The sequence below is a fragment of the Diadema antillarum genome, unplaced genomic scaffold (genome assembly GCF_040938485.1).
Source record: "Diadema antillarum isolate AM-2024a unplaced genomic scaffold, OU_Dant_1.0 seq00000514_RagTag, whole genome shotgun sequence".
NCBI classification, from domain to species: domain Eukaryota; kingdom Metazoa; phylum Echinodermata; class Echinoidea; order Diadematoida; family Diadematidae; genus Diadema; species Diadema antillarum.
The window spans coordinates 190,305-206,654 of NW_027271468.1; the positions used below are offsets into that span (position 1 = coordinate 190,305).

At 37.5% G+C, this 16,350-nt stretch overlaps 1 protein-coding gene across 1 annotated transcript in view; it reads left to right on the forward strand.

Annotated features, from left to right (window-relative positions):
• Nucleotides 1–1,246, forward strand: part of LOC139734226 (kazrin-like) — a 144,542-nt gene extending 143,296 nt beyond the window's left edge. The window contains exon 15 of the mRNA XM_071645026.1: nucleotides 1,109–1,246. Coding sequence (XP_071501127.1) covers nucleotides 1,109–1,246 — 138 coding nt within the window. The remainder of the gene's footprint in view (nucleotides 1–1,108) is intronic.
• Nucleotides 1,247–16,350: the final 15,104 nt, after the last annotated feature.

A 16,350-nucleotide genomic window follows, 5' to 3' on the forward strand; every position in this document is an offset into this window, starting at 1 on the left:
TATCTCATTTATCTTCTAGTAATGGTCCGACGGGATCCTAACCATGTACATTATTATTCTTCGATCAGTCTGCCTGTTGCGCTCTCTAAGTTTTTATTGTTACACTCGATTGTTGGAATTCTTGCGCGTGGCAGCTGTCTGTTACCATGGTCACACGGCCTGCATGGTTTAGGACCCCGCTGGAATTTGACACCTGAGCTCCATTGTCCTTGTGTGCATATTTTATATTCACGACAAAATTCTTTTAGCCCACCTTCCATTTATGTATTTATGCCAATTGTTACGTCATCATCTATACCTCCACACCCACTTAAATCCTTACAATCTCAGTCGTTGTTCTCTCAATGTCCTTACTTGTAGTAGGTTATAGTTGCAACATGTGACCTTTCAGTGTTTTATTCTGTATTTTATATAGCAACATTTGATTTGATCATGTTCGTTTTAATCGGATCCCCCAATTATAGTATGGTCTAAAAATATCTGTACTTATGCTTCCCCTAATCTGATTTTACCACGGGACCTGCGGCTCTATACAAGCTTGCTTTTACGCAGGCCCCATCATATTTTTTTCGCATTATGATCTCAGTTTAACTCGCATGTATACAGACCTTGTGTATACCAAGACAAACTTTTGAACATTCCGGTGAAGTTCTATTTTGAATTATGTTCTGTATAGATTTCGTATCAATTTATTTTATATTGTGATATATGTGAGAAATATGAAAATAAATTGAAATGAAATTGAAATGAAAACGTAAATGAAATCTGTAGCAGAACTTTTTTTTTCTTGTTTTATTCTCAAGGTGATCTCTTGTAATTGACAGTACTTAAAAAACAACAATAACAAACAAACTGTGAGGTCCATCTTTGATTGCATTTAAACCAACATGGAGATTGGTATGTGAGACTGTTATCATTTTTTTTTTTACTTTCTTCAATGCATCAATAGTAAAAGATTACCAAAGAGCTGTATTAGTATGAAAGTCTTTGGTCTTTCATTTAACATTGAAAGAAAAAAATATGTACCTACAGTATGTGATAATTTTCAAGGGGCTATCTCATACCATGGACTGACATCAAATGTCTCCCTTATTTCTTCTCTCTGTAGGGCTCACTGGGTAGAGCCCTGGGCCGAAAGCTTCGGCAAGACATGAACGCGTACAGCTCAACGTTCAACGCCACGCCGGAACAGATCAGATCAAAGTCGAGGAGCCAAGAGCTGAGCGGGGAGAGCACAGCGGTATAGAAGGGTGCCCTCTATCCTCACTGACTGTGTAGTATTCAGAGCGAACGAACCCCGAGGGAGAAACGCAGAGAGATTGTGGGAGGGTTCTTCGAGGCGTCATGCAGTGCAACAAAAGCTTGCCACGATATCGATCACGGAATATCATTTTATTTTGTTGCTGTGAGACAAACCCGAATCGTACGAGGTGCGCCACACACATACAGAACGTTAGGATGCAGACTGGACTAGCGACATGTGGTGTGGATCTAATCGCAATTCATCGATCGGAGCAGTTTGAGTCTTTCACGAAGGATCTGCCATTGGAGTTTATGGAATACTTGACATTGTTGTGATGCAAAGTGAAGGCATGGTGTGGGAAAATGTTGGAACAAGCTGTTGGGAAAGCACTGGGAAAATCTCAAATCTGAGCTCTTAAAAGACTTTGCGAGAATTAAAAATATTATTGACAGTGACATTGCTTATTTGGTATGCGTGAAACACAAAGGTTCACAGACTTCGTGAAAACAGTTTCCAGGGCATGTCGTGCGAGACATTGCCCTTAAGTGCTGATGGATGGCGTATTTGTTAACCAACTAGCGTTGCTCCGATTTCACTGACGAATTCTTGCTCAAATTATGTGCAAAGCCTCCAACAGTTTTACAGAGAGGAACACATACGTGGTGCTGATACCGTACACAAAGTGTCCTGTATAATTTGCTCAAAACAAAGAGTAACTTTTTGTACAGAACTAGTGTCACAGAATACATTGTTTTGATGAGGATAACTGCTCAATCTATGTGAAGAAAATCTGTGTATTCATACAGTAAAATAAAAACAAACATTTTTTTTCCCCCTCTTTCCCTCCATTGCTGCATCAATAACTTTGTTATAGGGGAAAGTGGGGCTTATTACCAAAGCAAAGTAAATGTGACGATTTTAGCATTACATTGGGAATGACATTAATGAGGCAAGGCACCAGGGCCCCATTTCATAAAAAGTTGATATGATAGCAACTCTTGCTGAAATGGTAATTGTCATAGTAGCAAAAAGAATCCAGCTTCCTGATTGGCTGTTGCTATGGGAAGTTGCCATTCCAGCAAGAGTTGCCACCTTAACATCTTTTATGAAACGGGGGCCCGGGAGTATTTGGTCATGGAATAAAACTGCTTTTCTCGTATTGAGCTAGTGTGGGTTTCTGCTCGTAAGACCTCCAGCAGTGGTGGATGAGACCAAACATCAATTTGGGATTCGTCCTCTCGTGACGGGAGTTCGGTATATCCCATGCATTCATGAAGGAGGGAACAACCACCACTTTTTTTTTTTTGCGCACAAGACAAACTTTGGAAACAATCAAACAGGCAGACAACCGGACAGACAGACAAACAAACAAAGTAATAGACAATGTAATATTTTTTTTTTTAGTGGAAAAATGAGCAAAGAAAATGGGATTCCGTCGGGATTCATCAGCAACGAAATAAGATGAAGACACTGTGATCCGTAGTCTTCAGATATTATATGCCGTGGTGATTTCACAAGAGCTGAGGGACTGAAGGTTTTCCTTTAGAAGTTCATCTAGTGAGAGAGAGAAAAAGAGGAAAGGGTGAAGAATTAACAATGGCTCGAAATATTGAATGTATAATTGTACCACCGGTTGTGCTCTACATATAACTTTACACTGTAGAACATGCATTATACTTCTCAGGATGTATTCATAGACTTGTATGACCAGACTCTTGTACGGATACAGATTCTGTGATGCCTATTTACATCAGTTAGACTTTACAGGACAGTCAGTTATTCAATTTGATGTTTCCCTTCTTCATCTGTACAGAAAATAAATTCATCTATGCAGTTCATATACTTATTTGATGGAATGATGAAAGGAAAATAGCTTTTGTGCTCTAAGAAGACCGCCAAAGTAGTGGGTTACAGTGCTTGATTATGGTAAAAAACTAAATGCAAATTGGCAACAGTTGCGTATCATGCCATCAGTGGAGGTGAATGTCACTATGAAAATAAAGGGAAAATTATTATAAAATACTAACACCATCCATTAGTAAGATATTGAAATAGAAGCCATATAAACAAATATTATATTTGTGAGATTGATATAATTTTTCTCTATTAAAATGCACAATCAAATAGAAAATGCAATCAGTTCAACAGAGCATAGGATGTATTGCCTGATTGCTAGTAAAAACATTAAAAAAAACCCTTACTTATCATAGCACAAATTTGTCACAAGTCACTTTATGTACTGCAAGCCATATGTATATATTTGTTACATAACCAAATTTTGAAAATCGTTCCGCTTTCCACTGTGTCAAAGTTATTTTTTATCTTTCGTATTACACTGTATACATGTTTCACGTGCAATCATAAATAGAAGGTTTGTTACGATATATGCCAATGTCTCTCTTTGCATACTGCTTGCACCGTAAAGAACCTACAGCTTACCAAATGAGGTTTATATTTGAGGGGGAAAATGGAAATGAGGGAATAAGATTTCGATACACATTGCCATTTTGGACACTCATATTTTGTTATGACCACGTACTACACTACGTGCAAACATGCATATCTTTTTTCATTTATTTATTTTACTTCTGTGGTCATAGTCAAAGTGTACATTGTAGATGACAATTTCTTTTTCCACTTTTATTGCTAGTTGGACTATTGTGATGTCATCTGCTTGCTGTCATTATCTTTACTCTATGTTCTTTATGTCTGAGGTCATTCAACTTCTAGCACACTCTTCCATCGATGTCTCTAGTGCATTACACCACTTTTTGCGCAGAGGCAACTGATTTCATGTCATATGTGGTAATACTGATATGAGTAATAATAATGAGCCTCTTTTCGAGGAAAAGAGAAGAAAAAGGTCTTTCCCAACATTTTCAAACATAAAAATTGCTTCCCATCCTTTTGTTGGAGGGCTTGCTTCTATATTGTCATTGATGGTACAGAGGAGATGCTATGGAATAGTGATTTGTATGAGGACGCTTCAAGAGCTGAATGACAAGACTATATAAAAAGATAAAAAAAGAGGGTGGGGGATCATCTAATGCAACTATATTATCAATATCAGAATGAAGGTGTATGCAAATCTGAGCTTTTCTGTGAAGAAGTGGGCCATTTATCGGTTTGGAATCCATGTCGGGTTTATTTACATTAACGCACCTGTGTCTTTCGCGGTATCATTAACGCTTCTCAAAAATAACTGCCACATCAAGTCATAATTCAGCAAGTGTAGATATAATGACATAATATGCTATGCCAGTGTGTATTGATAATATTCATTCAGTACAATATGATTCTCAGTAGGTGTAAAAGAGCAGCAGAAAGGGAGAAAACATGCAAGCCCTCCCCCCCACCCCTGTTGGTTCAGATATTGATGCAACGACTACCAGTATTTGCTGTCGTCATTAGTTTCATAATGCCAGAGTTTGAATCTCGCCAAATTACTTTTTTGTCAGACGTGCTGGTGAAGTTTAATCTTAAAATGTCCCCCTGGTTTGCCAAAGGACACGTTTTAACGATTTGCTGCACTCACCAACCTGCGTGACTGAATCCACCATCTGATACCTAATTAGCCTTTAAACAAGGCGACTCGCTCTGCGTGCCCCCGTATAGCGCGTTTACCCCACAAACCTGTTGGCCGGCGAGTGGAGCGAGCCGCCTTTATCCACTCGTTCAGGGATATGTACTTTTGTCGTTGTTGTTGCTTTATATTCTTTGACAAATTTGTGTACAAATTTGACGCAGAAAATACACACGGCACCAAGGCAAGCCTCGTTAATATTAAGTAACTATTCTTATTCTACTTAATATTAATGAGGCTTGCCTTGGTGCCGTGTGTATTTTCTGCGTCAAATTTGTACGCAAATTTGTCAAAGAATATAAAGCAACAACAACGACAAAAGTACACATCCCTGAACGAGTGGATAAAGGCGGCTCGCTCCACTCGCCGGCCAACAGGTTTGTGGGGTAAACGCGCTATACGGGGGCACGCAGAGCGAGTCGCCTTGTTTAAAGGCTAATACCTAATGTGCCATCACTGTGGCAGGGAACAGCAAGAGTGGTTGGTTGGAAAGGATTGAAATCAGTCAAATGACAGCAGAAATGGGTTCAAGGAGAAAAATACAAACATCATTTCATAGTCCTTGCTTTGAAGGGGAGTGGTTGTGCAGCATTATCTTTTTTTTTTTTTTTTCTGTCTGTCATCTAATGCTGAATTGGTTGAGAAAAGAAGAGAAATGATGACATATATGTTTATATTTGTCAAGAGAAACCATTCATGGCGTATAATGGATAATGGGAGGCACTGTACCTACTTCCATTGTTTGTCAGAAAAATCCTTTCCGGTGATTGAATGCTGACATACAACGACATACATCAGCTATTGTGAGAGAATAATTGAATTGTCACAAAATCATTATGCATATTAATCAAGACTGAATGAGTCTGGTATGTTTTATTGATTAAAACAACATTTATGACATATTGACAAAAATTGATGAAAAAAAAAAGATATTTGTATATTTTGCACTTTGAAGAGTTTCTATAGATATTTAGAGATTATTTTCAACAAAGACGGCAAAAATTGTTGTCAGAGCTGTTGATAGGAATCACTACTGTTTGTGGGTTTGTGCGACGTTATGGCAGTTCACTTTATACAGTTATGCTGTGAGACATTTCACTTCAGTTGTTGTTATGCTTTAATAGTTTGTAGCATGATTTGATATTCTGTACTGTGGGCTCGCTTTAGTAGTTTCTTTTTTCTCTCTTTTTTTTTCTTCAAAATTTCACTCTTGCAGATGAAATATCACCTCTTTGTTAAGAGTCCTTTAATTTGTCAACCTCTATGAAGACCTCATTTCTATAGCTTTGGTACAATGTATATCTCCTATGTAGGACCTGCCTTTTTTTCTTTCATTCATTCTGTCTTTCTGTCTTTCTTTCTTTCTTTCTTTCTTTCTTTCTTTCTATCTCACTGCGGGAATCACCTAGGTGAACCCAGATGACTGAAGATAAAAGGTGATTGTTTTGATCTGCAAGAAATATTGTCTGATCAATCGCAGGTGTGAAATACCTTTGGAAAGAGTTGGGAAATGTTTACCCTCTGTCAAGACCGGGGGAAAGCCATCTGATAGGACCCACCTGTTCGATGATAAGTTCATGATAGGTAATGCAGTATTTGCAATGTATCAAGAAAAAAGAAAGAAATATAAGAAAATGCCTTCAAATCACATGCAGAGGTTAAAGTTCAGACCTCACACATGTGATGCATGGAAACGAGGGAAAAATAGAGCCCCTTCTCTTAGCTGATCGCTGCAGTCTCATTGAATTCATAACAGAGTTAAGTTTTAAAACCTCATTTCCTATGTTTGATGATATTAGATCTCGGTATTTGACCCGCCGTGTTCTGTCAATATGCTGCTGGCAATGCTACTGTAGACTACATGTTTGAAGTCTCATTCTTGCCATGTGTGAGTTGTGGTCGAGCAGGTTGGGTTGCCGTATGCTATTTGTACTTAACTTAACCTAAAAGTCAACTTACTTGCACCATAGGCAGTTTGTGCTTTCCTCTTTGAGGCGAAGTGTTAAAAATTTTTGATTTGAAGACTTTCATTGGGGTGGTAGATGTAATCAAAGGTCTTTATTAGGAGAAATTCACTGTTTCTTCACCGAAAGTAGGCTTTTTCCTCTTTAACTATTACGGTCCTCTTGGCGACCTGTTTTACTTAAACGGTATTCATAGAATTTTAAGATGTTCATCTTGAAATGGTTAAACCAACAGAAGAAGGACTGTCTACAGACGTATGGGCAAAGGCTTTGAGACTGAGGATATGCATGGAAGGTACAATTACTTGTAAATTTAGTGAATTGTTGATATGAAAGATTACTGTTCACTACTTTTTAGTGTTCAAGGATCCCATTTGCATAACTGATTTACCAATCTAACCAAAAGATTCACCTCTTCACTACTTTCTCTCCCCCTTTTCGTCGGGGAGCATTTCACACTTTTCTTGGTCATTTGCAAAAACCGAAATCTACATGACTGATCTGACTATTATATCAAGTGTGCCCATTTTTTATTCTCCCCAACACTTGTGTTGCAAAAGTGGATTTACCTGCCCATTTATTATCACTATTTCTCTCATTTTTCAACCTGTTTGCACAATTTTCTTTTTTCATTAAGTGTCACAGTATATAAGTGAGAGGCAATAGAGCTGCCAGCGTGTGACAGAGAGCGAGGAGTGAGTATTTGGTGTGAAGATTTGTAAGAGACGAAAATAAATATATCTATATATATTATTGTATTTTAAAACAAACAGAAAAAAAAGGACAACTGTGATCTGGGTAATCATAGTTTGATGAAATAAAACCTGAAAAATTTCAGCATTTGTTAACACGCCTGTTTCATGTTGTCTCTGCTTCATCCCAAATAGTAGGTGGTGATGGTGATGACGACAATGACTATGATGATGATGATAGTCACGACGATGATGATGATGATGATGATAGTGACGACGATGATAATGATGATAGTGACGACAGTGATGATGATAGTGACGACGATGATGGTGATGATGATGATGGTGATGATAGTGACGACGATGATGGTGATGATGATGATGGTGATGATGATGGTGATGATGATGATAGTGACAGTGATGATGATGATGATGGTGATGATGATGATAGTGACAGTGATGATGATGATGATGGTGATGATGATGATGATGGTGATGGTGGTGATGATGGTGATGATGATTAAAATGACTGATATGATGGTGCTAGGTAGAGATTCTTGTAGCAGTGATTGTGGTGGACCGTGTAATACTGATAATGATGATTAAGATGGGATCATGGTGGTAGTGTGATACAGTAGATAGTAAAAATGGCAGCTCCAGATATTTTGACACAGATGTTACTCCTAACTGATGATATCAGTGGCAATGAGTAGGGGGCTCTGGTGTTCATCGTTGCTGTGGCAATGATGATTGTGATGATAGGGTACGATTGGGGATGGAGGACGAAGAGGAGTAAACTTTAATAGTGCTGTTTGATGAAGATGACGATGGTTATGAAGATGTACGTAGTTGGGGAATGATGATGGTTAAGATAATGGTGATAACAATGATTGTAATAGTAGTCATGATGACTGATATTTGACAAAGACGGTAGTCATGGTAAGCATGAATATATATTACAATAAGGGGCTTTAATGATCATGGTTTCCCCTCCACATCATCATCATCACTATCATCATCATCACTATCATCATCATCATCATCGTCATCATCGTCATCATCGTCATCATCGTCATCATCACTATCATCGTCGTCATCATTATCATTATCACTATCATCATCATCACATTCTAAACATCCACTTCCTCCTCCTCCATCCTCAACCATAAACCAAAGTGTGATGTCATAGCCAGTCATCACCATGGAAACTACACATAATTCTAAACAACTTCACCTGGTTCCAACCCACACTGGAGCAAAAGACTGACATTATCACTACGGTACTCTACAAGTGGTTAACGGTCGAGGATGGAGGAGGATATGGATAAAGAGAATGTGATGATGATGATGATGATGATGATGATAACATGATGATGACGAAGGGGAGGAGGGCAGGATGATTGCAAAAATAAGAATAACATCTGAAGATAATTGACACAAAGATGATGGTCATAGCATCATGGTTGCTATGACAATAACGATGATAATAGCTTATGACCAAGGATGGAGAAAGAGCAAAAGGATTTAGGGATGAAGCGAATGAATTGCACTCCTTCGGCAGTAATGAAGACACTAAGTCGTAGGGGGTCATTCTTAGTAATATTATGCATCTGGAGCAAATGCTTCATAGACAGCCTTTATAATATGAACACCACATCACAACCTCAAACACATCCAGACAAATACAGCAATGGATGCACAAGTACTTCTCCTTGTAAAGTCACATTTTTATTGAATTTCATATGACTACTCGTGATCATAGTAAAATTCTAGAGTATATTCATATAAATTTATACATATATTATACACACGTAGATATTTCTGACATGTACCTTTAAAAGTTACATAGGCAAAGTGATTTCCCTGTTTTCTGCATTTTTGTCCAATCTGGCATCGAGTTTTGCAAACAAGGTGTTTCTTTAATCTCTCTCTTTCTACAAATGGCAAAACTGAGGACGGAAAAATAATAAGTACAACTGGCACACTTGAGGCAGGGTAAAAAGACAGAGAACAGAGAAGAGATCATATCACAGATTGGTTCTGAAATTCTTTCAAGATAACAAAACAGCCCATGGCTATTGTAGGTCTCCAGGAACTACAAGTATTTCACATCAGGTACAGCATGTACAATGAAATATACTTTACAAAGTCTAATAATCTGAATGAATGTGAAAGGGCACAGGTTGTAAAGTTGCACCAGCCACTTCGACTGCTGCACAGTGCATAATGTAGGCATCATATATTTGACACATGAAGGAGTCATCACATTCAAGGTTTAGATTCATTAAGGGTGCATAAAAATATAAAATAATGGCAAAAGGTATCTCTGAATGAATGAATGAATGAATGAATACACTGTTTTAACAATACACCATGTACACATTGCATAACAGAGCACATTTCTCTCGGAGCCTAGAATCTTGGTAATTGAGTTCCCAACACTTATTAAAGTGATAATACAGCTTTATGAATAAATTAAGTCTCATTGTCACCCCAAGATGGACGAACTTGCATTGGCAAGGTGCAATTACAATGCCAATACCAGGGTAGTTTAAACATTAATTACCTTAACGCACACTACAAAACTTCCTTTACCACCTTCATCTTCGAAATTTGTATTATCAGTATTTTTTTTCTTATTTCTTTATCTTTCTAACACAGTTCATGCATGGTATACATGCTACTCAGAAGCCATGGCTTACTCCCCTCAACACAGAAAGAAAACTGGGCAAATTGCTATTACAATTTATGTGAAAGCCCAGAGGGGAAAAAACGTAATAATAACACTATACAAACTAACCTTGACTGTTCCCTGGAATGTAAGAACATGAAAAGCAAAGTAGGATGAAGAGGAGTATCTCTTCTACCAAACAATTTCGTTATAAAAGTATTACAAAAAATTGGTTTCTTTTCAGGTGTATTACAAATGGTCAAGCTTCTCTGTGTGATTGAAATTGGTTAAACACTGGCAGAAGACCTTTCTTTCAACATTAGCAAATGCTGCAGACAAAATAAAACAAAATGAGCAAAAAAATAAAATCTTGAGAGATTAAAATTACATGTGCAATCATAATTCAAAGAATATCTCTAGAGTCATATACATAACTGACCGTATTCTGCAAGCAGGATGAAGACATCCCATCAAAACTGAATTGAATTCTCACATAGGTACATTTGGGATTGTCTACAAAAGAAGGCAGGAACGTTAGGGGCACTACTTCAAAAAAAATCACTCGCATTGTTACAATAACTGCAGTTGCCATGTAGTAGCTGTGCAGCAACAAATAAACCAACTAGCCAACAGCATTTTAGTTGTTGCTATGGTAACAACCATCACCGCTAAAACACCACTTCAAAGCCAGATTTATCGCCCAATTACTATACCCTTGCGCTTTGTTACAGAATGCAAATTGAGCAGTACGGGAAGTTGAATATCAATTTTAGAAGGCTGCAAACGGCACCTTTGAATATAAAAAAGTGAACTTTCCTATGAATACAATCACGAAAGTAATACAGCGAAGATGGCAGACAGAGTGTACAAGATGATGAGGCAGGCACAATCACATCATTTGGGTTCGAAGGATCAAGGTTACCATAGCAACTCACTCGCCTGCATAGTCCTCCTGCTCAACCATGTGATACAATATTGAGCATTCTGCTTTTCACCATGAGTGAATTGCTACCAGAATTACTGCTTTGAGACATGCACTGATATTGAAGATTGTCGCAAAAAACACAAATTTACTGACTACGAACAGGGAAATTTCTCCCTCCAATCAAAAGAAAAATGATCACTCATGCAGGTTCAACAATGAGCAGGAAATGATTGTAAACTTACAATTGCAATTTTGCCACAATTTGAACAATTTGTTTTCTTTTGTTTTGTTTTGTTTTTAGCATACATATGATATATATGTGTGTATAACGTGTTTTGATGAACACATACACACAAATGATTCACCTTCTACACTTCAATTAAGCTTCCTTTTTTTTTTTTCTTTCATCAAATGCAATATGATTGCAAATTCTGTTGGAGGAGATACATAACAAATTTTCCACCTTGCTAAATTGCCTCACTAGAGATGTAAGCTGCACGTTGACAAATTATCAGGTTATTCATTTGTCAGGCTGTCATATCTTTGACACATTATGAATAGTAAATGCCACCTGACTTTAACGTTGGTAGTACAGACTTTGACAACAAGAATTAAATCAATTTATGCTGACTGTGCATTCAAGGAAAGGGACGAGGGGGGAATGTGCTCTCTCTCTTCGAGTGCTGCGTATAAATGCCCGAGGCGTTCCGTCATTACTCGCATCATTGGAGATGACCCATCTGCATAACCGCCCCGACAATCACTGACGGCAATTTCTGAGCGAAACTGTGCGCCAAATCTACACTCAAGCGAGCAAAATTGAGCGAGATGACATGTATGCATTCGCCAATTCATTCGGGCGTGAGAAGGAGGGGAAAAAAGGTATTGAGATGTGCGGGTTTGAACGCTGAAGAAGAGGTGCTTAATACTCTTGTTCGGCACACATCCATTCCAAGAGTAATGGTGGACACGTGAATTATTGTAATTAGACATTATATGGTTTCCAATTCAAATGGGGCTTCACTTGTAGATACTAGCTCAGTTGTTAGTCATGACTAGCTTGATAATGAAGGGAAGCCATTGATGATTGTCTGCAATTGTGGAGAGGTGTGATGACGTCTAAAATCCTAACAGCAAGGGGGAAAAAACATAAAATGACTGTCAAATTTGGATATTAAAGTGAACTTGCAGCCTTCTTTTGTAAGCAGCCTTCTTTTAAGTATTCCTTCAGTGAAATGCTGCCAAAATCCATTAGCAGACAGCAATTTGTGTCGCAGTGTCCTGTGCAAAGATTCACAATTCAAGACTCACATTTGGACTATGCACACTTATGCATAAGAAGAAAAACAAATCCTTCCACTATGACTTGACTTTCCTGGAGTGTTTTGTTGGATAGGTAGCAGTTTTGGAATATTTTTTTTTCAGCAAACTATCAATACACAGAACATGCAGGTACCTTTCACTGTTAACAAACCCAGCTGAAAGAAACACTTCTAGACCTAACTTCCGTTTCAGATTACATGGCTATTACGCAAATGATACTGATCATGACTGATAATCGGTATAAACTGAGTCAGATAAAAACTCTGTCTCCAATGATAGTTCAGACTACACTTGTATCTGACATTACCAGTTTAGGGTGTGGTAACTGCTTCCTTTATTCCTCTTCTATCCTTTAACTTCATGGTTAATGCTGCTAGAGATTACAAAGGAACTTTCTGTTTTTATGGACACAGTGAAAATAAATTGTACCATCACAATACAGTTAAAGTAAAAAAACTTTGACCAGAATGAGCAGCGTTTGCAGGTCAAACTAGGTCTCTCTCCACCGCCACCCCAGCCTCCCTAAAAGAACAAAAACTGCAGATTTACAGAAAGAAGACATAATTCCATCATTCACCTGAAAAAACAAAACAACAATCTGCGTGTAGTCACTGGCTACCCATGAAGCAATAGAGAGTGATACTCCCTGTTTTTTATGGGTGAAGATGATGCACATTACTGACACAAATATCACAGGTTAAACTCATCTGAGATGCGTAATGCAGTGCGGTTTGGCCATTTTGTGTTTGTACCATTAAAACTATCCCATAACATGAACTAATACCTCTTTGTTTAATACTGAGAACTGTTGCCAGCAGAATTATGCTCAAAGTAAGCTCTACAATGATTTCAATAATGACAACAATGAAAATATTGATAATAATTCAAATCAGAATAACAATCACCATGAATGTGAATCACTCGTATAGCCATGATAGTAATATGTCTGTAATTGATGGCAATTAGCATAACAATGCTAACAAGCAGAACAATAACAATTAAAATAATAACAAATTTATAATAATATCAATAATAATATGACAATAAAGTCTTTCTGACTAGAGATTTCTGCACATCAAAAATGCAACTGTCACACTGGTACATACACTGTATGATCTATAAAAGTGTACACTACTGAGGTATATCACCAGCTTATTCGTATTTCGTCTATGCTACATGTATTTGCTGCTCAAATCTAAACAAGTAGAAAATGGCCGCATACATGAAGGTAGACATGTGCAAGTTATATGAATGACACACCTCATTTTTCACATCTTCAATTCTGCATTCTCCCTTTGGTATTGCTGAATTTAATAGAATAATGAAAAAAAGAAAAGGTTTGCATATCATAGGATTTTGCACATATCATATCTTGTTCCATGCCTTGGGGCTAGATTTCAATTAAAACCATTATCTTGAGTTTTTGCTGTCAAAACTATCACATATACAGTCATCAACTGACTTCTTGCTGCCATATTCATTTTTCCTCCCCCTTTAAGGAACTTTTTTTATTCCTATCAGACAGAATGTTGGCACTTTATCTGACAAGAAAAATAAGCAGGACAATTCATAGTGATACTTGATACCAGTGTGGTAAAGCAAGCAAATTAGCAAGCCCCTAGAGAATCATCAAAGCAGCCATCATGCTAGTATCTTATATGCAGCTTTGTGTTTGCCAGATGACATTAAAATTGAAAACAAAGAAACACAACAAAATAGAAGATCTGGCCAATCACAGCTCTTCCTACTGCTAAAACTTCGATCTGGAATAAATATCTCTGAATATTTACAAATATAATTTCTCTAGAAAAAAAACACTCTTGAAGCAAAGTTATTTACACAAATGGAATATACTTTATCAAAATTTCATTGACAACCACCACACTTTCAAGATTACAGGACAAATTTGTCGCGTAATTCCACTGTAAAAACGACAGGAACATTGTACAAAACAGTGATGGTAAAAATGGAATTCTCTGAAGTTCTGAATAGATTTTCCTACTCTCACAAACAAAAACGTAAGTACTGTAGTCACTGCATACATTCACAAGCATTAAAGTGCTACATCCAGATGAAATATGGTCGCAGAAATAAGAAGTTAGAGCAAAAACACTTCATGCAGGACAGAAGTACAACATCACACAGACAAGCAAATCAAGGACTGATACACCTAAATGTTTTCATTTGAAGCAACCAAGTCATTGGGCCTGAAATATTTTATACACAGGCAAAGAATGTGGATAAATCTTGGAAAATGGGCACTCGCAAAATGTGCAGTCCCTCTATAAAGCACAATGGTTCACACTTTAAAAAGTTGGTGAATCTCAACTGGACAACAAAATTTGGTTTGTTGCTTGAAGACCTGAGTATTGCTAGTGAATAATTCAATAGACTCTGTTTGTTTGTTTGTTTGTTGATTTTTTGTTAAATTCAAAGTTTAAGCCATACTCTCTTTCAAGTTGTGCCTTTTTCATTGTAAGCAAAGAAAATGTCATGTTAGAAATTGACTCTAACTTGCATTGATTACTGCAAAGGTTAGAATACAATTTTATGAAATGATGAAAAGATTCATGATTTTATACACAAACACACTGGACACTATTAAAAAGCCTAGGAATACAATCCACATGAAAAACTTATCAAATGCAGAGAAGCATCTAAAACTACTTGATGCAACAAAATTGCTGCTTTTTGCATTCCAACTGTTTGTAAAAGGTTTTCTATTTAAATCCACAATCCAAGCATTTCAGGTGCAGTGGGGAAAAGCAACTTGATAAAAAAAAAGACATAATCAAACACCATTATTTTATCTTCACTATAACAAAACAAAAATGACTTGCTTTGGTAATATACTACTTTTTAAATTTTCAGTTCATTTAATTTTAATACAAATACAATTTCCCATCTGCACCTTGCGTCATTGTATTTCAGAACCATATGAAAAAGGCCAAGAATATTGGCATAAATATCATGATATCATACGAGCTAAAAAGTCACTAACTTCAGGCATAAAGACTAGAGGGTCTTATCTCTAACATGACATTGGTCATGCAAATGAAACCTGTGTAGGGATTTTTTTTTTCGCAAATTATTATCAAAATGTTTCTTTGCAAAATTATCATTGAAGAGAGAAGAGAAAAATGTTCTGTTTAAGTTCTTGTCATGGTGATTTCAAGCTAAAGCCTGTATCATCGCATAGCCCTAGAAGCCTATGCTTCATGGGAATTTATTCTCAGCAGCAGGGGGAGGGGTGGGGTGGGATATGCGAGTAACATAGACAGCAACAACACTGAACAAAACAGAAAACTCTAGCCTTCCTGGAAAGAAACTACCAACTGTTCAATTACAAGAATGAAGCATGTGACATTATCCAACAGGGATGGGTCATGTTGTCCTATGTCTCTACATCACATGACGCGGAGAGAAAAAATTTCAAGGTTCTGCCGGTAAAGATGAGATCAATGGCCTCTCTTCCTCTCCTATTGAACATGGACTCTACTCACATGATTTTTTTTTATACATGTAATCAAGGTTTGGCAATGATAATTATATACAAAGGCAAAGGCAGCTATGCACAAACCGGAGCACTTGACTCGCTGGGTTTGGTTTATCTAGCATCAGGTATCACTCCATAAAATTCCCACGACATCGCGGTATACTATCTCGCCACATGAGGACAGCCTGCCACCTACAGGATTGTAGAGTGGTTGACATGTGCTCCATCATATTTGAGAGCGAGAGTCTGAAAGTGGCAATACTGCAACACACAGCATCGATATCGACATTGTAGGGATGCCTGCCTAAGACCGGCTTTGGCTGAGCTCTTGAGTTTCTAAAAACTTGGTAACATGGGGATCCATGGGTAGCCAGAGTTATTTGCTGTCCACTGAGGTACATTCCTAAACTGCAAATAGCACTGGTCAGCCATTATGTGCGTCGAAGCGTACTC